Raw genomic sequence first — 16331 nt, 5'->3', positions numbered from 1 at the left:
GGGGTGTTGGTGTTGGAAATAAGCCACACCCGGACTGACGATGGACTGGTCCAAGAGGGGCCAGTAGCTCAGTGGTAGAGCACTCTAGCAACGTATGGAAGGTCCTAGGTTCGAGTCCTAGCTGGTCCATGTCTCAACAACATTTGCATACAATAATAAACTCCCACCATTGTGTTCATTATTTTGACCATTGATTTCTTGCATATTTTAATTAAGGGTTTCTATGCAATTGGAGATTTTTGTTTATCATTTCCTATGCCTTCTCGTGATTTTGGATGTACATTTATGGTTCTTGTGACTAACTGGTTCAACCAAATGAAATTTTGCATTCATTTTTTTTTTTGAATAAAGGGGTAAAAACTTTATTAAAGAACAGAATCAAGGATTACAGAAGAGAACCAGAGTCTCAAAGCCCCATGAGGGAACCACAAGCCCAACCCAAGGGAGAACCAGAATCTCAAGGCCCCAAGGGGGAACCTCAAGTCCAACCCAAGATCGGTTGGCTTCGTAACTAACCATATCCTCAACAAATATCTTATGCAGATCCTGACAGTAATCCGAGGAGAGTTGCTCCCAACCTTCAACCTTCTAGTCATCATCATGTTCCGAGGCCCACTTAGCCAAGCAATCAGCAGCTCTATTCCATTCACGGGGAATGTGGATGAAGGACACCTCCTCCATCATAGAACTAATTTCAAGAATTTGGTGAACAATCCCTGCCAACTGCCACTGAACCCCACTCACCTTCTGCTCCCTCAACAAGTTAACAATAATTTGCGAATCCGATTCGTAGATAACCTTCCGCCATCCCAACTCCAAGGCCCGCTCCATAGAATACAAAATTGCTAATCCTTCCATAAAGTTATTAGACTACCTCCCTTTATGCACTGAGAAGAAGAAAACCACCTCTCCCCTACTATCCCTACCAACTCCGCCAATCCCAGCAGGGCCCGGATTACCCCTAGAGGAGCCATCGGTGTTAATCTTGATGGACTCCTCCTGAGGGGGCATTCACCTTCCCATCCTTTGAAACCTTTTTCATAGCATGCCTACCTCTCTTGACACATGCCAAGGCTGGTGTCATCTCCTACAGGCCCAACCTACTCACAATATCAGCCTCTCCTCTATCAAGAGGAAAATTCACCACACATTTAGCTTCCACTGTTTCCCGAATCATACCAATGATTCTATTCCACACTTGTTGAACTAACAATTTGACCTCCCTAAAGATCCTCCTATTCCTCTCCAGCCAGATCTGCCACAATATGAAAATGGGCCCAATATGCCAAACAGTCTAAAGAAAAGAGGACGGGAAAGGGGGCCTGCCCAAACTACTCCAAAACTCCACCAAAGAATCTGCATGAACACAAGGATGCTTCCACACCCCCCACCAATAATGCCAAATTAGCAGCGAGAACGGGCACCTGAAGAACAGGTGTGAGGAATCCTCCTCCCCATTACCACACAAAACACAGATGGAAGGCCCAAGGAAACCCCTCTTACAAATGTTATCCCAAGTAAGACATCTATTCAAAGCCAAAGTCCAAGCAAAACAATTACATTCGGCCATGAAGAATTATTCCACACCTGTTTCCACCAAAGCACCTCCCTCCCCTCCAATCTTCGGGACAACAACTCCTAGTAACAACTAGCAACCGTAAAAATGCCCTTGGGATTCGGGGACCAAGCAAGTCTATCCCTACCCTTAAGGGAGTTGTAGTGTCTACTTATCAAAATGCCATACAGCTCCGCACAGTGGCACACTCTTCATCCATACCAGCAATCAGCCATTCATTAGGAGCCTTCCATCGCTCCAACTCCAAAGGCCCACACCTATAAATAGCCTTAAAGTCGCTCACTCTAGACCATCCAGCTTCCAGGAACCTTTGGTAGAGGTTCCCAAGGTTGGGAAACTAATCCAGGATGGGGAGATACCCATCCCAAGAGTCGAGCTAGAAAAGCACCTCTTCCCCCCTCTTACATATCCAAAAAAGTCCTTCCTTTATAAGAGAAGCCCCTTTCTTGAGAGTACCCCAAATCGAGGAACCTTTTCCCTCAAGCGGATATCTTGGGATTTCCTCCTTCGGGATCCTCTGCATGTATTTGCAGGCCCAAATCCTAGCCCAACCTTGATCCTGTTCAACACACCACCTCCGGTACAATTTAGCCGCCAAAGCCTCTCCAAACAAAACAGTCTGCCTTAAGCCGAGCCCACCCGACTGTTTCGGGCTACACACCAAATCCCAATTGACAAGACACCATTTGTAGGAGGACAAGTTGCCTACCCATAAGAACTTCCTTGCCAGAGAATCCAATTCCTTCAGGAACCATTTAGGAGCCACTTGGAGCATACACTGATAGATTGGAAGAGCCTGAACCACCGACTGGATCAGTTGAACCCTCCCAGCAAAGGATAACCATCTGTGTGTCCAATGTTCAACCTTCATGCGAAATTTGTCCAGTATACTCTGCCATGAATCCCTGGGAGGGTTACAGTAGAGATAGGTATACCCAGATAAGTCAAGGGAAGAGAACCGACCTGGAACCTCAGGATATAAACAATCCTCCTTGGAATATTTCTAGGTGTGTTGAAGAAGATAATAAAAGATTTATCCTCATTTATCAACTGGCCTGAAGCGACAAGATAAGCATCCAAGACTTTGCGCAGATTCAGGGCTTCTCTAATCCGATCTGATAAGCATCCAAGACTTTGCGCAAATTCAGGGCTTCTCTAATCCGATCTATTCCCATCAGGGCTGTGTCATCAACAAACTGCAAATGAGATTGAGGGTGCAGGTCATTTCCCCAATTCCAACCTTAAATGGTACCCAGACCCACATTATGCTTAATCAACCTCCCCAGACCCTCAGCTAGAAGAATGAATAAGTATGGGGAGAGGGGGTCCCCCTGGTGAAGACCCCCAGAAGCCCCAAACAACTCTGTATGATCTCCATTGATTAACATAGAGAAGGAGCTTGACGTAACACAACTCATTACCCATTGAATCCATTCATCAGCAAAGCCAAAGGCCCTAAGGATCTTCCGGAGAAAGGACCAACGGACTCTATCATAAGCCTTATCCATATCCAGCTTAATAAACATAGCTTTTTCCTTGGAAGCTGCCATAGAATGAATGGCCTCAGTAGAAATGACCACACCATCCAGGATTTGACGACCTTCCACAAACCCACTCTGCTCCTCAGAGATGACGTCCTGTTGACGTGTCTAAAGTCGCATTGTTGCAAACTCCATACGGCCAACACAGAATAGAATGTACTCGCTGAGTGTCCTATCCTCTCTTGAGATAAGGAAATCCCCAAGGCTATTTCTTACGTTTGATCAAAGGGGACAACCTCAAGGTTTCGTTTGTCAGGTCTTGACTGCGGGATTACTCAGTGGTTGATGTGATTTGTTGGGAGCACAAGGGGACTTACGATTTGCAACAAGCTGGTCTGCTGCGATTCTTAGACTACGAAATAAAATCAAAAGGGAAGGGATAGGAGATCTAAAACTAACAACACGGGTATGCGGGTAGACAGGTTCAACATAACCAATTCCTGCTTGGCCAAAGCTCACAACCTTGCAGGAATGGTGCAATCTTCTAGGGGACTTGGAAGATTTTCAGACTGCAAACGCACGGCTGAGCACCCAATTCTGGCACAACTCAGATGGACACCTGCAATTGAACTAAGCACAATTGAAGGCTCAGGTTAACTATACAAAAGGATACACAATCAGTATATCCTCAATGGTATGAGCCTGAATCTATCAAAACCTGCACAACCAAAACAGAAAGATCTATCTAAAATCCTGAAAGAAACCATGCAAACAGGATAAAAACAAGACAATAAACACGAAATCAATGTTTATATATTGATTTCAACTGCCTATTACAACAATTTCTACAGCATCTCTATGCTACTACTAAGATCTAACCTATTCTACCTTCTAAAATCTAACTACAAAATTCTAACCAACTGTATGACTATCTAACAAAAATCTCTAACCATCTAACCCTTTACAAAAGAAAGGCCTTTGCCTTTTATAGAATTTACAATATTGAATCGAAGGCTAGGATGGACTGCATCCAAGGGTCCTGATCTGCGTTCTAGAAACTATCAGCCTTAACCCATGCCCATTAAATTCTCACTCATCCATTCAACCACAATTTCAACTACCTACCACTATTTGGCTTCAATTTGAGTCTATCTGGTAGTTGGACATAACTGTCCACAACTGACTTGTTTCCCCTTTCTTTCAAAATATCTGAGTGGGGCCTACAAGTAGTTTTACAATAAAACAATTTCAGCTTTTTAGAAATTGAATTTCTGGAATTAAATCCAGTTGTGTGCTTTTTCTCGAGAAGGCATAAACTTGCAGCATTCAGAGTGTTCTTTGGTCTTTGGTCCCGGTGGTGGACTTCATCTTTGTTCAGTGGCACGGTTCCCAATGTTTGGTTGCTCTCGCGCTCCTGCAATGCGTTCCCATATCTTTTTTCTTTTTCAATCTTCAGCGCCTAGCCTTGATTGCGATCCTTCTCGATTTGCGTTTTAGGTCTTTCTCCTGGTTCTCTAATGACGTCCTGCGAACGATCAATTTCATTTCAATAAATCAATTTGAAAAATTAATTAATTTAATTTAACAAATATTAAAATTTAACGCCTGGAGGGTCATTTGAAAATTTCCCAAGTTTTAACGCTTTTACTCCTTCCGCGAATCTAGTTGTTCCTGGCAATTTCAGGCAAGAGGGGCATTCGAAAAGTTTTTAAAAAGTTCATACTTAGACATTTTCGAAATTTGGCCTAAATGGCACTTCCGCAAACTTTAAGTTAACGCCTTACTATTTTATTTTCACATTTTCGGGGGGTTTGAGAGCAATTGCAAGGTTTTTAAAACTTTGACATTTTCACCCCTTTATGGTGAATTTCGGGATTTTGGGCACTTTTGCAAACTTTGGGATTTTTAGGCCTTTTGCCAATTTCGGACCTTTTAGGTGTTTTGCCAATTTCGGACTTTTTAGGCCTTTTGCCAATTTCGGACCTTTTAGGTGTTTTGCCAATTTTGGACCTTTTAGGCCTTTTGCCAATTTTTGGCGAATTTCACAAGACTTGGTCTGATTTCTCCTAATAGGCAGAGAAAAATTTAGGGGGGGGGGTCCCCTGTCAACTGACGGGGTGTGTGTGCAATATGCACAACACGTCCCCCAACCAATTCTTCAGCCTCTCCGCGATCAACTTGGAGATGATCTTATAGATCACATTACAGAGAGAGATAGGGCGGAACTGGCCTAACCGGTCAGCCCCCTCACACTTGGGGATTAGTGTGATGAAAGTCGCATTCAAAGCCCGAAGCATCTGCTTATTCCTTTGAGACTCCTGGACCACCTCCAATAAATCCAGCTTGATAATATCCTAGAAATCTTGAAAGAACTCAACTGGGAACCCATCCGGACCAGGGGCTTTTCCTTTCCTCATGAGAAAAACAATCCTCTCTAGTTCCTCTAGCAAAATAGGACCCATAAGCTGCTCATTCATCTCCCTAGTAACTAGAGAAGGAATACAAGCAAGAACCTGATTCTCCTCTTCCGAATCCTCCTAAGTATCCTCGCTAAAGAGGGACCGGAAATAATGTAAAGCCTCCCTAGAGATCTCCTGCAAGGATAAACACTTCTCCCCTCTGTCATTGATCAACACAGGAATAGAATTACCATGTCTTCTTGCTTTCATTGAATTGAAGAAGAACGCAGTATTCTTGTCCCTTGCTTGAAGCCAATCAATACGAGCTCTCTGTTTCCAATAGATTTCCTCCCTAAGCTCCCATTCCTCTAAATCCTTGACAGCCCTGTCTTCCTCCATAAGCAAGGCTTCAGACAAATCCTACTCTCTTATAATCCTGGTAATGTCATTCAACTTAATTTGAGCAACTTTCTTAGCTTGAAAAATATTCCCGAAACACTAGCGATTCCATCGTTTAAGCTGAGCCTTAACAAATTGCAGCTGTTTGGCAAAAGTGTACATGGTAGTGCCAAAAGTTGGCCTCCCTTTCCTCCACCACCCCGCCACATGATCCTGCAAAGAAGGATCCCGCAGCCACATAAGCTGGAATTTGAATGAAGGAGTGTGAGCGACCCAAGCAGAAGAAGACACCAACTTTATGGGCCAGTGGTCTGATCCTCTCCAGTCAAGAATCTAAGAACATGTGGACCACCCCCCACCAACCCAAAAACTAGAAACCAGAAAGCGGTCCAACCTCTCTGCAATCCAATACTCCCCTACCCTCCTATTGTTCCAAGTGAACAGACCATTACCAGGCTTAATGTCAATAAGATGCAATGAAGATATACTATCTCGGAGAAGGAAAGAAGAAGGTTCCAAACGCATAACACCACCCTTCTTCTCACACAGCTCCAAAATGGCATTGAAATCTCCCGCTATAATCCAGGAATGATAAGGGAATAGCCCTCGCATAAAGGAAATGTGAGACCATAAATTATGCTTCCCCTGAAGATCAGTGGGGGCATAAATGTTCGTAAACAAGATATATTCCCCAGTCTCAAGACTAGAGGCAACCCCAGACAAAGAACATCTGGAAGCAACCAACCAAATAGGATGAATCCTCAAGGGGTTCCATAAGCAAGCCACCCCTCTAGAGGAAACAGCTGCCCCAATAGACTGACACTCGCCTCGCCCCCAGAGCTTCGGCACCACACCCATCATACTCTCCACCGAAAGTTTAGTTTCTTGCAAGAACAGGACATCAGGTGAATGATTCCTAATCAATTACTGAACAACTTTTTGTCTAGGGCCACAGTTCAAGCCCCTCACATTCCATGAAAGAACAATCATTTTCAAGGATTGGAAAAGTGAGAATCCAGAGTCTTTACTAACCCTTACTCAACCAAATTCTCCCCCATCAATTTGATCTTATCCAAATCCTTCTTTCTGCCAACCTTTGAGTTCTTCTCCGAAGCACTTTTCTTAATATCTTTCTGATGCAGACCCAGGTGAACGGAGGTCTTATTACTTTTAACCCCAGCCGGTTCCAATTTCAGAGTTGTCGGAGAACCCTCCCCCCAAACCAAATTCACCTTCGAACCAGAAGTGAGTCCCAACTGGACCCCTACTGGCTGATCCATCTCCATTTGCTGGCTTCCAACCACTTGCGGAGCCTGGGTAAAGTCCTCAATCACTCTTTTCGGAACCCCCCCTGATGCACCTTGATCCAAAGGGATTAACCTCGAATTCACTTCCTGTTGGCTAAGGTCATCCAAGGCCTCGAATCTGTTAATGGTATTCTCCTCCTGTCTCTCCTGTAAGGACCTCTTTTGTCCTCGATTCCTGTTCTTTGTCTTAACTGAGACAACCATCGGCACCCACTACCTTGACTGACATAGCAGCTTTTCCTTTATCAGCCCCATCCAGGCTATGGGCCAGCTGCTGAGGTTGGCGCACCACTGGTTTATATCTAGGGCACTTGCGTTGTAAATGACCATACTCATGACACAAACGACACCGAAATGGTAAAGTCTCATAATCTAACTGTTGAACCCAAGAATAAGAGCTCGCACGCATATCTATAGCATTTGGCAAAGGTTTACTAAGATCAATTTCAACACAGATATGCGCAAAGGTCATTACCTTTCTCCCCAAGGTTCGCGTTGAAGATCCCATTGGGTTCCCAAGCAGTGCGACAAGCATCCGTAGCACATCCTCCTGGCAACATTCCACTGGAAAACGTGATAAACGAACCCACACTGGAACCCTATTCGGGAGCTCCTCCGAAGGGTTAAACCCCGCATGCCAAGGTTTGATGAATAACCCCACCTAGTTGTAAAAATACGAACCTCCTTCAAAAACCCTATTGCGATCCTCCATGCAGTTGAAAGTAACCATGAAGTAGTTGTTTGCCAGCAGTATAATCTCCATTTCTCCTTCTGGTGCCCAAGTCCTCTGCGCCCAGTTTTCCAAAAAATGCAAAGAAACCCTCATTCCCAAAAACTTGCAATATAGCGAGTGTTTTGAAAAGTATTCAACGTCTTCAGCTATCATCTCTGGAGGAATAACCAGCCTCAGCCTCTCACTGCATCTCTCCAAACAACCATTAATCTTCATAATGCGAGAGCTACCAGCACTACCAGACCCCGAATCTGAGGAAAAAAGATTATTATTAAAAGTCTTCATACTTTGGGATGGAGATTTTGCACCCACTGCAGCACGAAAATCCATGGCGGGAGGTGCCTTCGAGGCCTCACCATCAATACTTGACATTGGATCTCAAAAAAAATAAGGAACCCACACCCCAAAGGGGCACACTAGAAGGCATGGCACCCAATACCCCACCCCTCCCAAACACCATCGAGAGGTAGAGCCAACCGTAGCCCCCTGCTCCACTGGAAACCATCGGCTTGCAGAAAATCTTGAACCCCAACCGCGCACAACAAACACCCCTCCCGCAGACCACCGCTCCACCCCCCACACCCTCGGTCGCTCCCCGCCCTGCACAATCCTCCCCTGACGCACCTGCAATCACTGCCGCCCACGAGCTAGGGCATCGATGCCCTAGCTCGACAACCTGCATTCTCCCACACGCACGACGCCATCCTCAAATTTCTTCGCAAAAAACTATTTTGCGTTCATTTTTTATTTTCATGTTTAATTTTTAATTTTTCAAATTATTGATGTGTTTTTAAAACTTCTATAATGTAAAACATATCAATTTTTTAATTTATTTATGGTCTTCCAATTAATTTGTATATTGTAATAAATTACTTTTAATTTTTTAATTAAAATAACTTGATATTTGAATTTAAATAATAAATTTCAAAACTATTATTATTTTAACTTTTTAGGTGGACAAATTAATTTTTTATGTATTATATTATTTTTAAATTTTCTATTATTTAAGTTACATATGCTAGCTATAATTAAGTCATTTGGCAGACATAATAAAAATATAATAATTATCATATAATAATGTAATAATTAAATCTTATAATTATTATATATGATAATATAATAATTAAATCTTATAATTATTATATATGATAATATAATAATTAAATATTATAATTATTATATTATATTATAAATAAATATATGTAATTATATCATTATTTTTTCAAATCCAAGTTTCCCTCCATTTTTTCAAAACATCTTATACTTTTGGTTTGCTGATTTTTTCCACAAGCTACTTTTGTTGCTATGGACCATAAATTTCAAAACTATTATTATTTTAACTTTTTAGGTGAACAATTTAATTTTTCTGTATTATTATTTTTAAATTTTCTATTATTTAAGATACATATGCTAGTTATAATTAAGTCATTTGGCAGACAATAAAACGATAATAATTGTCATATTATAATATAATAATTAAATATAATATTATAATTATTATATTATATTATAAATAAATATATGTAATTATATCATTATTTTTTTGACTCCAAGTTTTTCTCCTTTTTTTCAAAACATCTTATACTTTTGGTTTGCTGATTTTTTCCACAAACTACTTTTGTTGCTATGGACCATAAACCAATCGGCCTATTTTGATATAATAGCCCTAGCCTATTATGAAATTTGAACATTATTCTAATTTTCAGGTACCTCACTGTCAATGTTAAAAAGCTTCATAAACCCTCTTACAGTGTTTCAGGCCTTTTCTAAATTCGATTGTGGATATTTCTTGTAAAGTATTCTTTCCTCCCATATCTAATTCAGCCTTGGGAATTCCTTTGCTTATACCAAGGGCTGTTCTAAATAAGATACCACATGGAAGCTTTTCACCTGGAAAAAACTGGCCAACTAATGACTTGCCTTCAATCAATGAAGGTATTTCCTTCACATATGATGCTAATAATGTAGAACGCCCAATTTTTGAATATTTGTTCCTCTGGCTAACCTCTTACCCAATTCAACAATGTAAGCATCATGCCAAGCTCTTCCTTGAAGTTATTTTGAAACAACAGTTTGTGTACATTTTGGTCTTTATGGCTCCAATAGCCATTTCTTTCCTAACTCTTGTTGGCAATCCTCTAAGTTGTTAGTCGACTTTTTTTCAAAGACCTCAAGATCAATCACTTGTGTATCCTCAAATGGTTGCAAACCTAGGTTTCCTTGAAAGAATATGCATCTGGCTTGCACACATCTTGATTTCCCTTGTTCTCAGATCATAGTGCCATGCACACTCTATCACTGACTCTAAACACTAAATTCAAATAAGGAAAGAGGTTGCTTGAACCAATCCACTCTCTTAACCTTTTACCAAATTTGCTACCCTCTTAAACCTTCCCACCAATATTCAGATCGAGGATGTTGATGTGCCCTCAATTTGTCATGAACAAACTGAAATTCATTCACTAGGATAGTGTTTGGTTCAATGGCATACTCTTGGAACTCCTTGTTTCAAAATCAAATCATCAATGCCTTGACTGTTGACATTCTGAAAACTGCTGTTGTAGGATTTGGTGATGATGGAAATCATGATTTAAAATCCCAAGACGGCAATTTGACCAAAATCTCTTTGTAGATTGTAAACTGCTTTGTGTAATCTGAAAATTAGGAGCTTGCACTTCCTAAACTTTCTTGTCTATAGGTGGACTAGAATAGCTGCCTTTGCAAAAATTTGGCTCTCTTTCCTTTTTATATATGATTCGTCTCTTCACCTATCTAACTTCCTCCTCAATGTTAGAAGAGATAACACCTAGGGGTTTTATTGTCACACCTATCTTTTCCTTGCCAAAGATGTCTTCACTCACTTTGGAGCATCCCTAACCAGTCTTTCAAAATGTTCAACTATTCCAGATTTTTCTTCCACAAGTAGAATAGGTGGAACAAATAGAGATTGGTAAGAGGGATTAGGATCATGTGAAGGTGCATAAGGTAAAGATTTATCTTTTTGTTAGATAGAACCAAATTGGGGAACAAAAGAATTGGAAGGAATAAGAGGATATATAGGTTCAAGAACATGAGAAACTAGAGGAAGAATAGTACTAAGATATATTTGTGGAGGAGGTTTCACAATATTCTTTGTTACCAATTTCACCTTTTGACCTTGAGAGTTTCACTTTCTTGACAATAAGCCTTTTGAATCTTTCGTCTTCATCCTGACCACTACCATTTGCTCTAGTTGGCACTTGTGTTCCTGCAGCTTTCCTCTTCTCTATAATACTCTAATTTGGTCATAAGGATTTGAAATTTTTCCCTTTGGTGTACTTGTAATTTTCTATATCAATTTCCATTCTCGGCAACCTTATGTTCCTTCCATGACTACCTTGTTCATCCAATCTTCTATACATTCTCTAATAGATCAATTGCACATAAAGGTTTTTTATTCAACTTCTCTTGAAGAAAGTTATGTGACAAAATATCCTCTCCTGAGTCAACAATATCTTTAAGGCTCTAAAGTGAAATATATCGTCTGACTTTGAGCCTTAAAGACATTTGCACAATCTGCTTAATATCTTCAATGTACGACCATATTCCAAGGCTCTAAGCATCTAAAACATGACACCTTTTGAATTATAGTTTCTGCTTTTATGGTGGAACTTGAATTTAAAATTGGAAATTTCCATGTCCTTGATTTTGCATTAGGGCCAGTGCATGCCTTTATTGACCAATCTAAATCAAACATTGCAGTCCTAGCTTGCGCTGCCTCTGCAAATTAAATTTGGTACTATTAATTTTCTGCAATACTCAATCTGAACCTCTCGGTCACTCAGATATTGTGGAAGCTTATATGTATAGGAATAAAATCCATGGACTCTAATTGGTACTATTAATTTTCTGCAATACTCAATCTGAACCTCTCGGTCACTCAGATATTGTGGAAGCTTATATGTATAGGAATAAAATCCATGGACTCTAATGGGGAATTGGATAATCCAATCGGCTCATCCTTGGTACATGATTCTGATTTTCAAGTTCCCACATTGTCAGCATTTAAAAAGTATCATTGACGCTTTTATAATGTCTCTGGTCTTCTCTAAGTCCAATACATTGGAATACATGAATTGAAGGAAGATTGTTGGATGCTAACCAATCCACATGTTGGAGGACAAGGAGCATTTTAAGCATGAAATGAAAGTGGAAGAAAGAGCACCAATAACCTTATATACGCATCAAGAGAAATGGATTTTTACGCTGAAGGCGTTCCTTTTATGAGATGAACAACTTGATTTTAAAATCTATGGCTGAAAGTTAGCCAAAACGAATGCAAGACCATTGGAAAGGTTTCCGCCGTTGATTGTTTTTTTCCCTATTTCGTCATCTGCGTATGGTGCCGCTGCGTGAAAGGACTCATCACCGTTCATCGTTTTTGGCCCTTTTCCTTCCCTGCCGTATCATGTTTTCGAATATTTTTTAATTCAAGCAGTAAATGCGGTTTGGTTTGTCTTGTATCGATGCGCATTTGTTAGCGGCTTACATGGAATTTAATCCACACGTAGCTTTCCGTATTTCTTTCTTTATTAACCCGTACCTATTCAGTTCGCTTTTCCACCGTCCACCGTCCACCGTTCAGAGCATTATCACAAAAAAAATTCCATGCATGCTCCGTTAAGTTCCGTGGTACTGGACTAGTAGCACATTTTCCAGCATCCTTCAAATTTTATGGCAGTGAGATGGACATTATGGTAAATAATAATTTAACTTTTAGATTATGTATTAATTATATTTGCATGTTTGCTTAATTTGTTCAATATAAAAATATAATCTTTATTAATTATAATAATTTATATTTGTATTCAATAGTTTTTATTGCAGAATATAATATTTAATAATAATATAATTATATCATATATAATTTAATTTATATTATTAATTATAATAATTTATATTTGTATTCAGCAGTTTTTATTGTTAAAATAAATTGTTGTATATAATGATATCATATATAATTTAATTTATATTATATATTAATAATTATATATTGTATTATATATAGGTAATTCGTTTTTTGAAAAGATTTGTGGAGAAAATGAACAAAAATTAGTTGAACATTAATCAACAAGTTTGAAAACCAAAAAATAAAATTAGGTATAGGCATGACCTACTCACATTAGAAAAATCCCAATCAAATAGGATTTCACACTCAAAATTTAAGACCACCTAACAAAGTGTGTTTAGTTGTATAAAAAAAATCGTTTGATGATTTCTTAGATTTAAGACATTTCTTTATTTAATATTCAACATAGTAGATTGTGATTACAAATATATATGTAATGGAGATGGTGACTATAAATGAAAGAGTTTTAGAGGACTAATCAAAAGCGTGTTTACTTGTTTGAAAGCTAATTATATGTTTAGTTAGTCTTAAAATAAAATTATGACGATTCATTCAAAAAAAACCTACTTAAAATTTCATGAACTAGATTAGTATTATAAATATGTGAATAGTACCCTTCATTCTAATTTTAAGATATTCTTTAGATGGATTGGCAAAACCCCAATGAATTAATGACACTACTAGGCTTTTAGCTTTACCCTTCTCTCCCTTTGTCTTACTGTCAATCACTCTATCCATCCCATCTTTCCCTCTCTATAATTTCTTAAATCTATATCACTCAGTCTCACAATCTCTCTCTCTCTCTCTCTCTCTCTCTCTCTTGGAATGTATCCCTCTATATCCACCCATCTCTCTCCCTCTTCCTACACCTTTATATCTAAATCTTGTTGCCTCTCTATATCTATCTCTCCATATTCTCTCTCTCTCTCTCTCTCTCACACACACACACACACACACACACACACACACACACACACACAACCCCTTCTCCATCTCCATCCCTACTTTATTTTCTATCTATATCTCTATACCCATGTCCATCTATATCCCTATCTTATCCACCATCTATCTCTCCCTCTTTGTATCCCTATCTTTCTCCATCTTTCCCTATCACAAACATAGCATGATCTTTCTATTTTTTAAGGTTTTACTAGTTATGATTTGATCTTTCTAAGTGAATGTATAGTTGATTTGGACCTATACTTCTTTATTGAGACCTTTGTGCACAAACATCATTTACTAAAATTTGTACCAATTGACCTCATGTATTGAACTAATGTATGCAATTAATAGACCAATCTCTCTATCCATCCATTTTTCTCCTTCTCCCTCTTTTTATCTCTCTGTCTCTCTCTGTCTCCATGTCTCTCTGTCTCTGTCTCTCTCCTCGCCCCTCATTCTCTATCTCATTCTTTCCCCCTCTCTCTCATTCTTCCCACACCCCCCTCTCTCTCTCTACCTATTACAAATATAACATGAGACTATTTGTAATGGATCTTGATATCCTCGTCTCTTTTGTCTTCATCTCTCCCTCCACCTCTTTCTATCTTCTCTCTCTCTCTCTCTCTCTCTCTCTCTCTCTCTCTCTCTCTCCCTACCCATTGTAATATAACATGAGACTATTGATTATATTCCTAATTTAGAGGTTTATTTTGCATTATGTCACTTTATCAATTATTGTTTTGACAACTATTCTTCTTTATAGTTAGAAATCAACTATGCAATTATGTATCCTCTTACAAGGATCAAAAATCAATTGAAGCAAACCCTAATGGGAAAGATATGCAAAAAAAATTAGGATCTTGTCTATACATGTTGATTTTGTATTGGGTTGAGAGGTTCCAAGAACATTTCAAATTCTTATATTCAAACAAAGATAATGTAAACCGTGTGGTCAATTCCATAGTGTTTGTTATTATATTGTACATATTCTACATACTTGTTTGAAGCAGCATTAACCATACATCCTTTTTCAGATTTATATATAGTACAAATTCTAATATATGAATCTTCATATCCTTCATTTCAATGACATTCTATTGGTCATAAATGAATTATCTCTGTATGATGAATTATTAAACTTGTTCAACCTATTAAAAAAAAATGATTTACAATATGTCACTTTATCAGTTCTTTTTTTTACAAATATTCTTCTATTTCTAATATTTATTATTTTGGCCAATAATCTTGTTTTCGGCGTACCCATTGCACACCAAGGTGCAATTGCTAGTTATTATTATATATGAATATTAATGTACATCATAAGGGGAAATTTTGAGGTTTCATAATGCTAAAACATTCCTATTGGAAGGTAAACTATGATGCACTCAGAAGAAGGGGTAAACTACTGTCATTTTTTTTATTGATTATGATAGTGAACCAAAGTTGGTATAAAATTTTAGACTTATTGTTATCTATAGGGATCATGAATTGTTTTTTATATTTTCTTTGCAAAGGCATGCATAAAAGAGAATTTTCTTAAAATATAAATTAAGCTTTTGCTTTTCCCATAAACAAATAGCTTTAAGATTGACTTTACACACATGTGAATTTGTAGACACATCATGATTTTGCATACATAATATGAGAGTAGAATTTTCGACAGATTATACTTAATTTTTTCAATTAATTTTGACCTCATCAACACTAGTATTGTCACTAGTTTTATATGCAAGAATAGTTTTAGGCTAAATTTCCTTTTCATTACTCTGGGTGAAAGGATGTATATCCTGCTTTTTGGCATTTTGGGACTTTAACTGTAAAGTGTGGTAACAACAAGACATTATTTTTTAGACGCTAGTACTATATTCTACTTATTTGTATATTAGATACAATTTATGAAGATGCTCTGCTTGCACAGTTTTTTTTTTCTAATTGTAGTCATCTTTTTGGATTATATAAAAGAAAAATTATGCATGGAAGTGGGACACACTTTTGTTGCTCTTCAATATCATCTATGAGAATTTATCTAGTTCAACATTTTAAGAATAACTTGACTTTTATACATTGAGTGATAAGATGGTATGATACCACACACTACTATTTTGTTTCAAGAAAATATAGCAAACAATACTAAAATAAATAAGTTTAATAAATGTTGAGATACTTAAAGACAACAATCAGGCTGCTACAAATAGCCAGAATATTTATCGTTTTTATACCAGTCACTGCACATCCCTTATTTGACTGCTTTTTTAATTAGCATTAAGCCCTATATGTTCAATAATAAATTACATTATGTGTTAATACATATTTCCATCTTTGACTTAGGTTGCTGGAGTCAAACTCGACATATAGGAAACTGGTGAGTTCTCACAGTCCGAATTTATTAATTCTAGGAACAAGAACAACTAAATGTTGGAATACCATCCTTATCTAGACTAATGTTTTTCTATTTTATATTTTTAGACATTTTTGGTGAGGTTCATTTTCAACCTAATGTGACCTTGTAGTTAAAGTTACATTGCTTTTCATTTGCATTCTTGGGCAGGCCTGCAATATAATATTTTTCTTTTAGATAAAGGTAAAGAGATTGTTCTCTATTAATA

General features: G+C 38.2%; 1 protein-coding gene across 3 annotated transcripts in view; it reads left to right on the top strand.

The window, feature by feature from the left end:
- LOC131870178 (beta-hexosaminidase 3-like) overlaps positions 1-16109 on the top strand; it is a 148026-nt gene extending 131917 nt beyond the window's left edge. For 2 of the 3 annotated variants that reach the window (XM_059215831.1, XM_059215833.1), the window contains one exon: positions 16054-16109. In XM_059215831.1, coding sequence (XP_059071814.1) covers positions 16054-16091 — 38 coding nt within the window. In that variant the 3' untranslated portion in view covers positions 16092-16109. The remainder of the gene's footprint in view (positions 1-16053) is intronic. The other variant, XM_059215832.1, reaches the window with a different exon arrangement.
- The last annotated feature ends 222 nt before the right edge of the window (positions 16110-16331 follow it).

The sequence above is a fragment of the Cryptomeria japonica genome, unplaced genomic scaffold (assembly GCF_030272615.1).
Source record: "Cryptomeria japonica unplaced genomic scaffold, Sugi_1.0 HiC_scaffold_299, whole genome shotgun sequence".
Taxonomy (NCBI): domain Eukaryota; kingdom Viridiplantae; phylum Streptophyta; class Pinopsida; order Cupressales; family Cupressaceae; genus Cryptomeria; species Cryptomeria japonica.
This window is presented reverse-complemented; position numbering and strand designations above follow the sequence as displayed.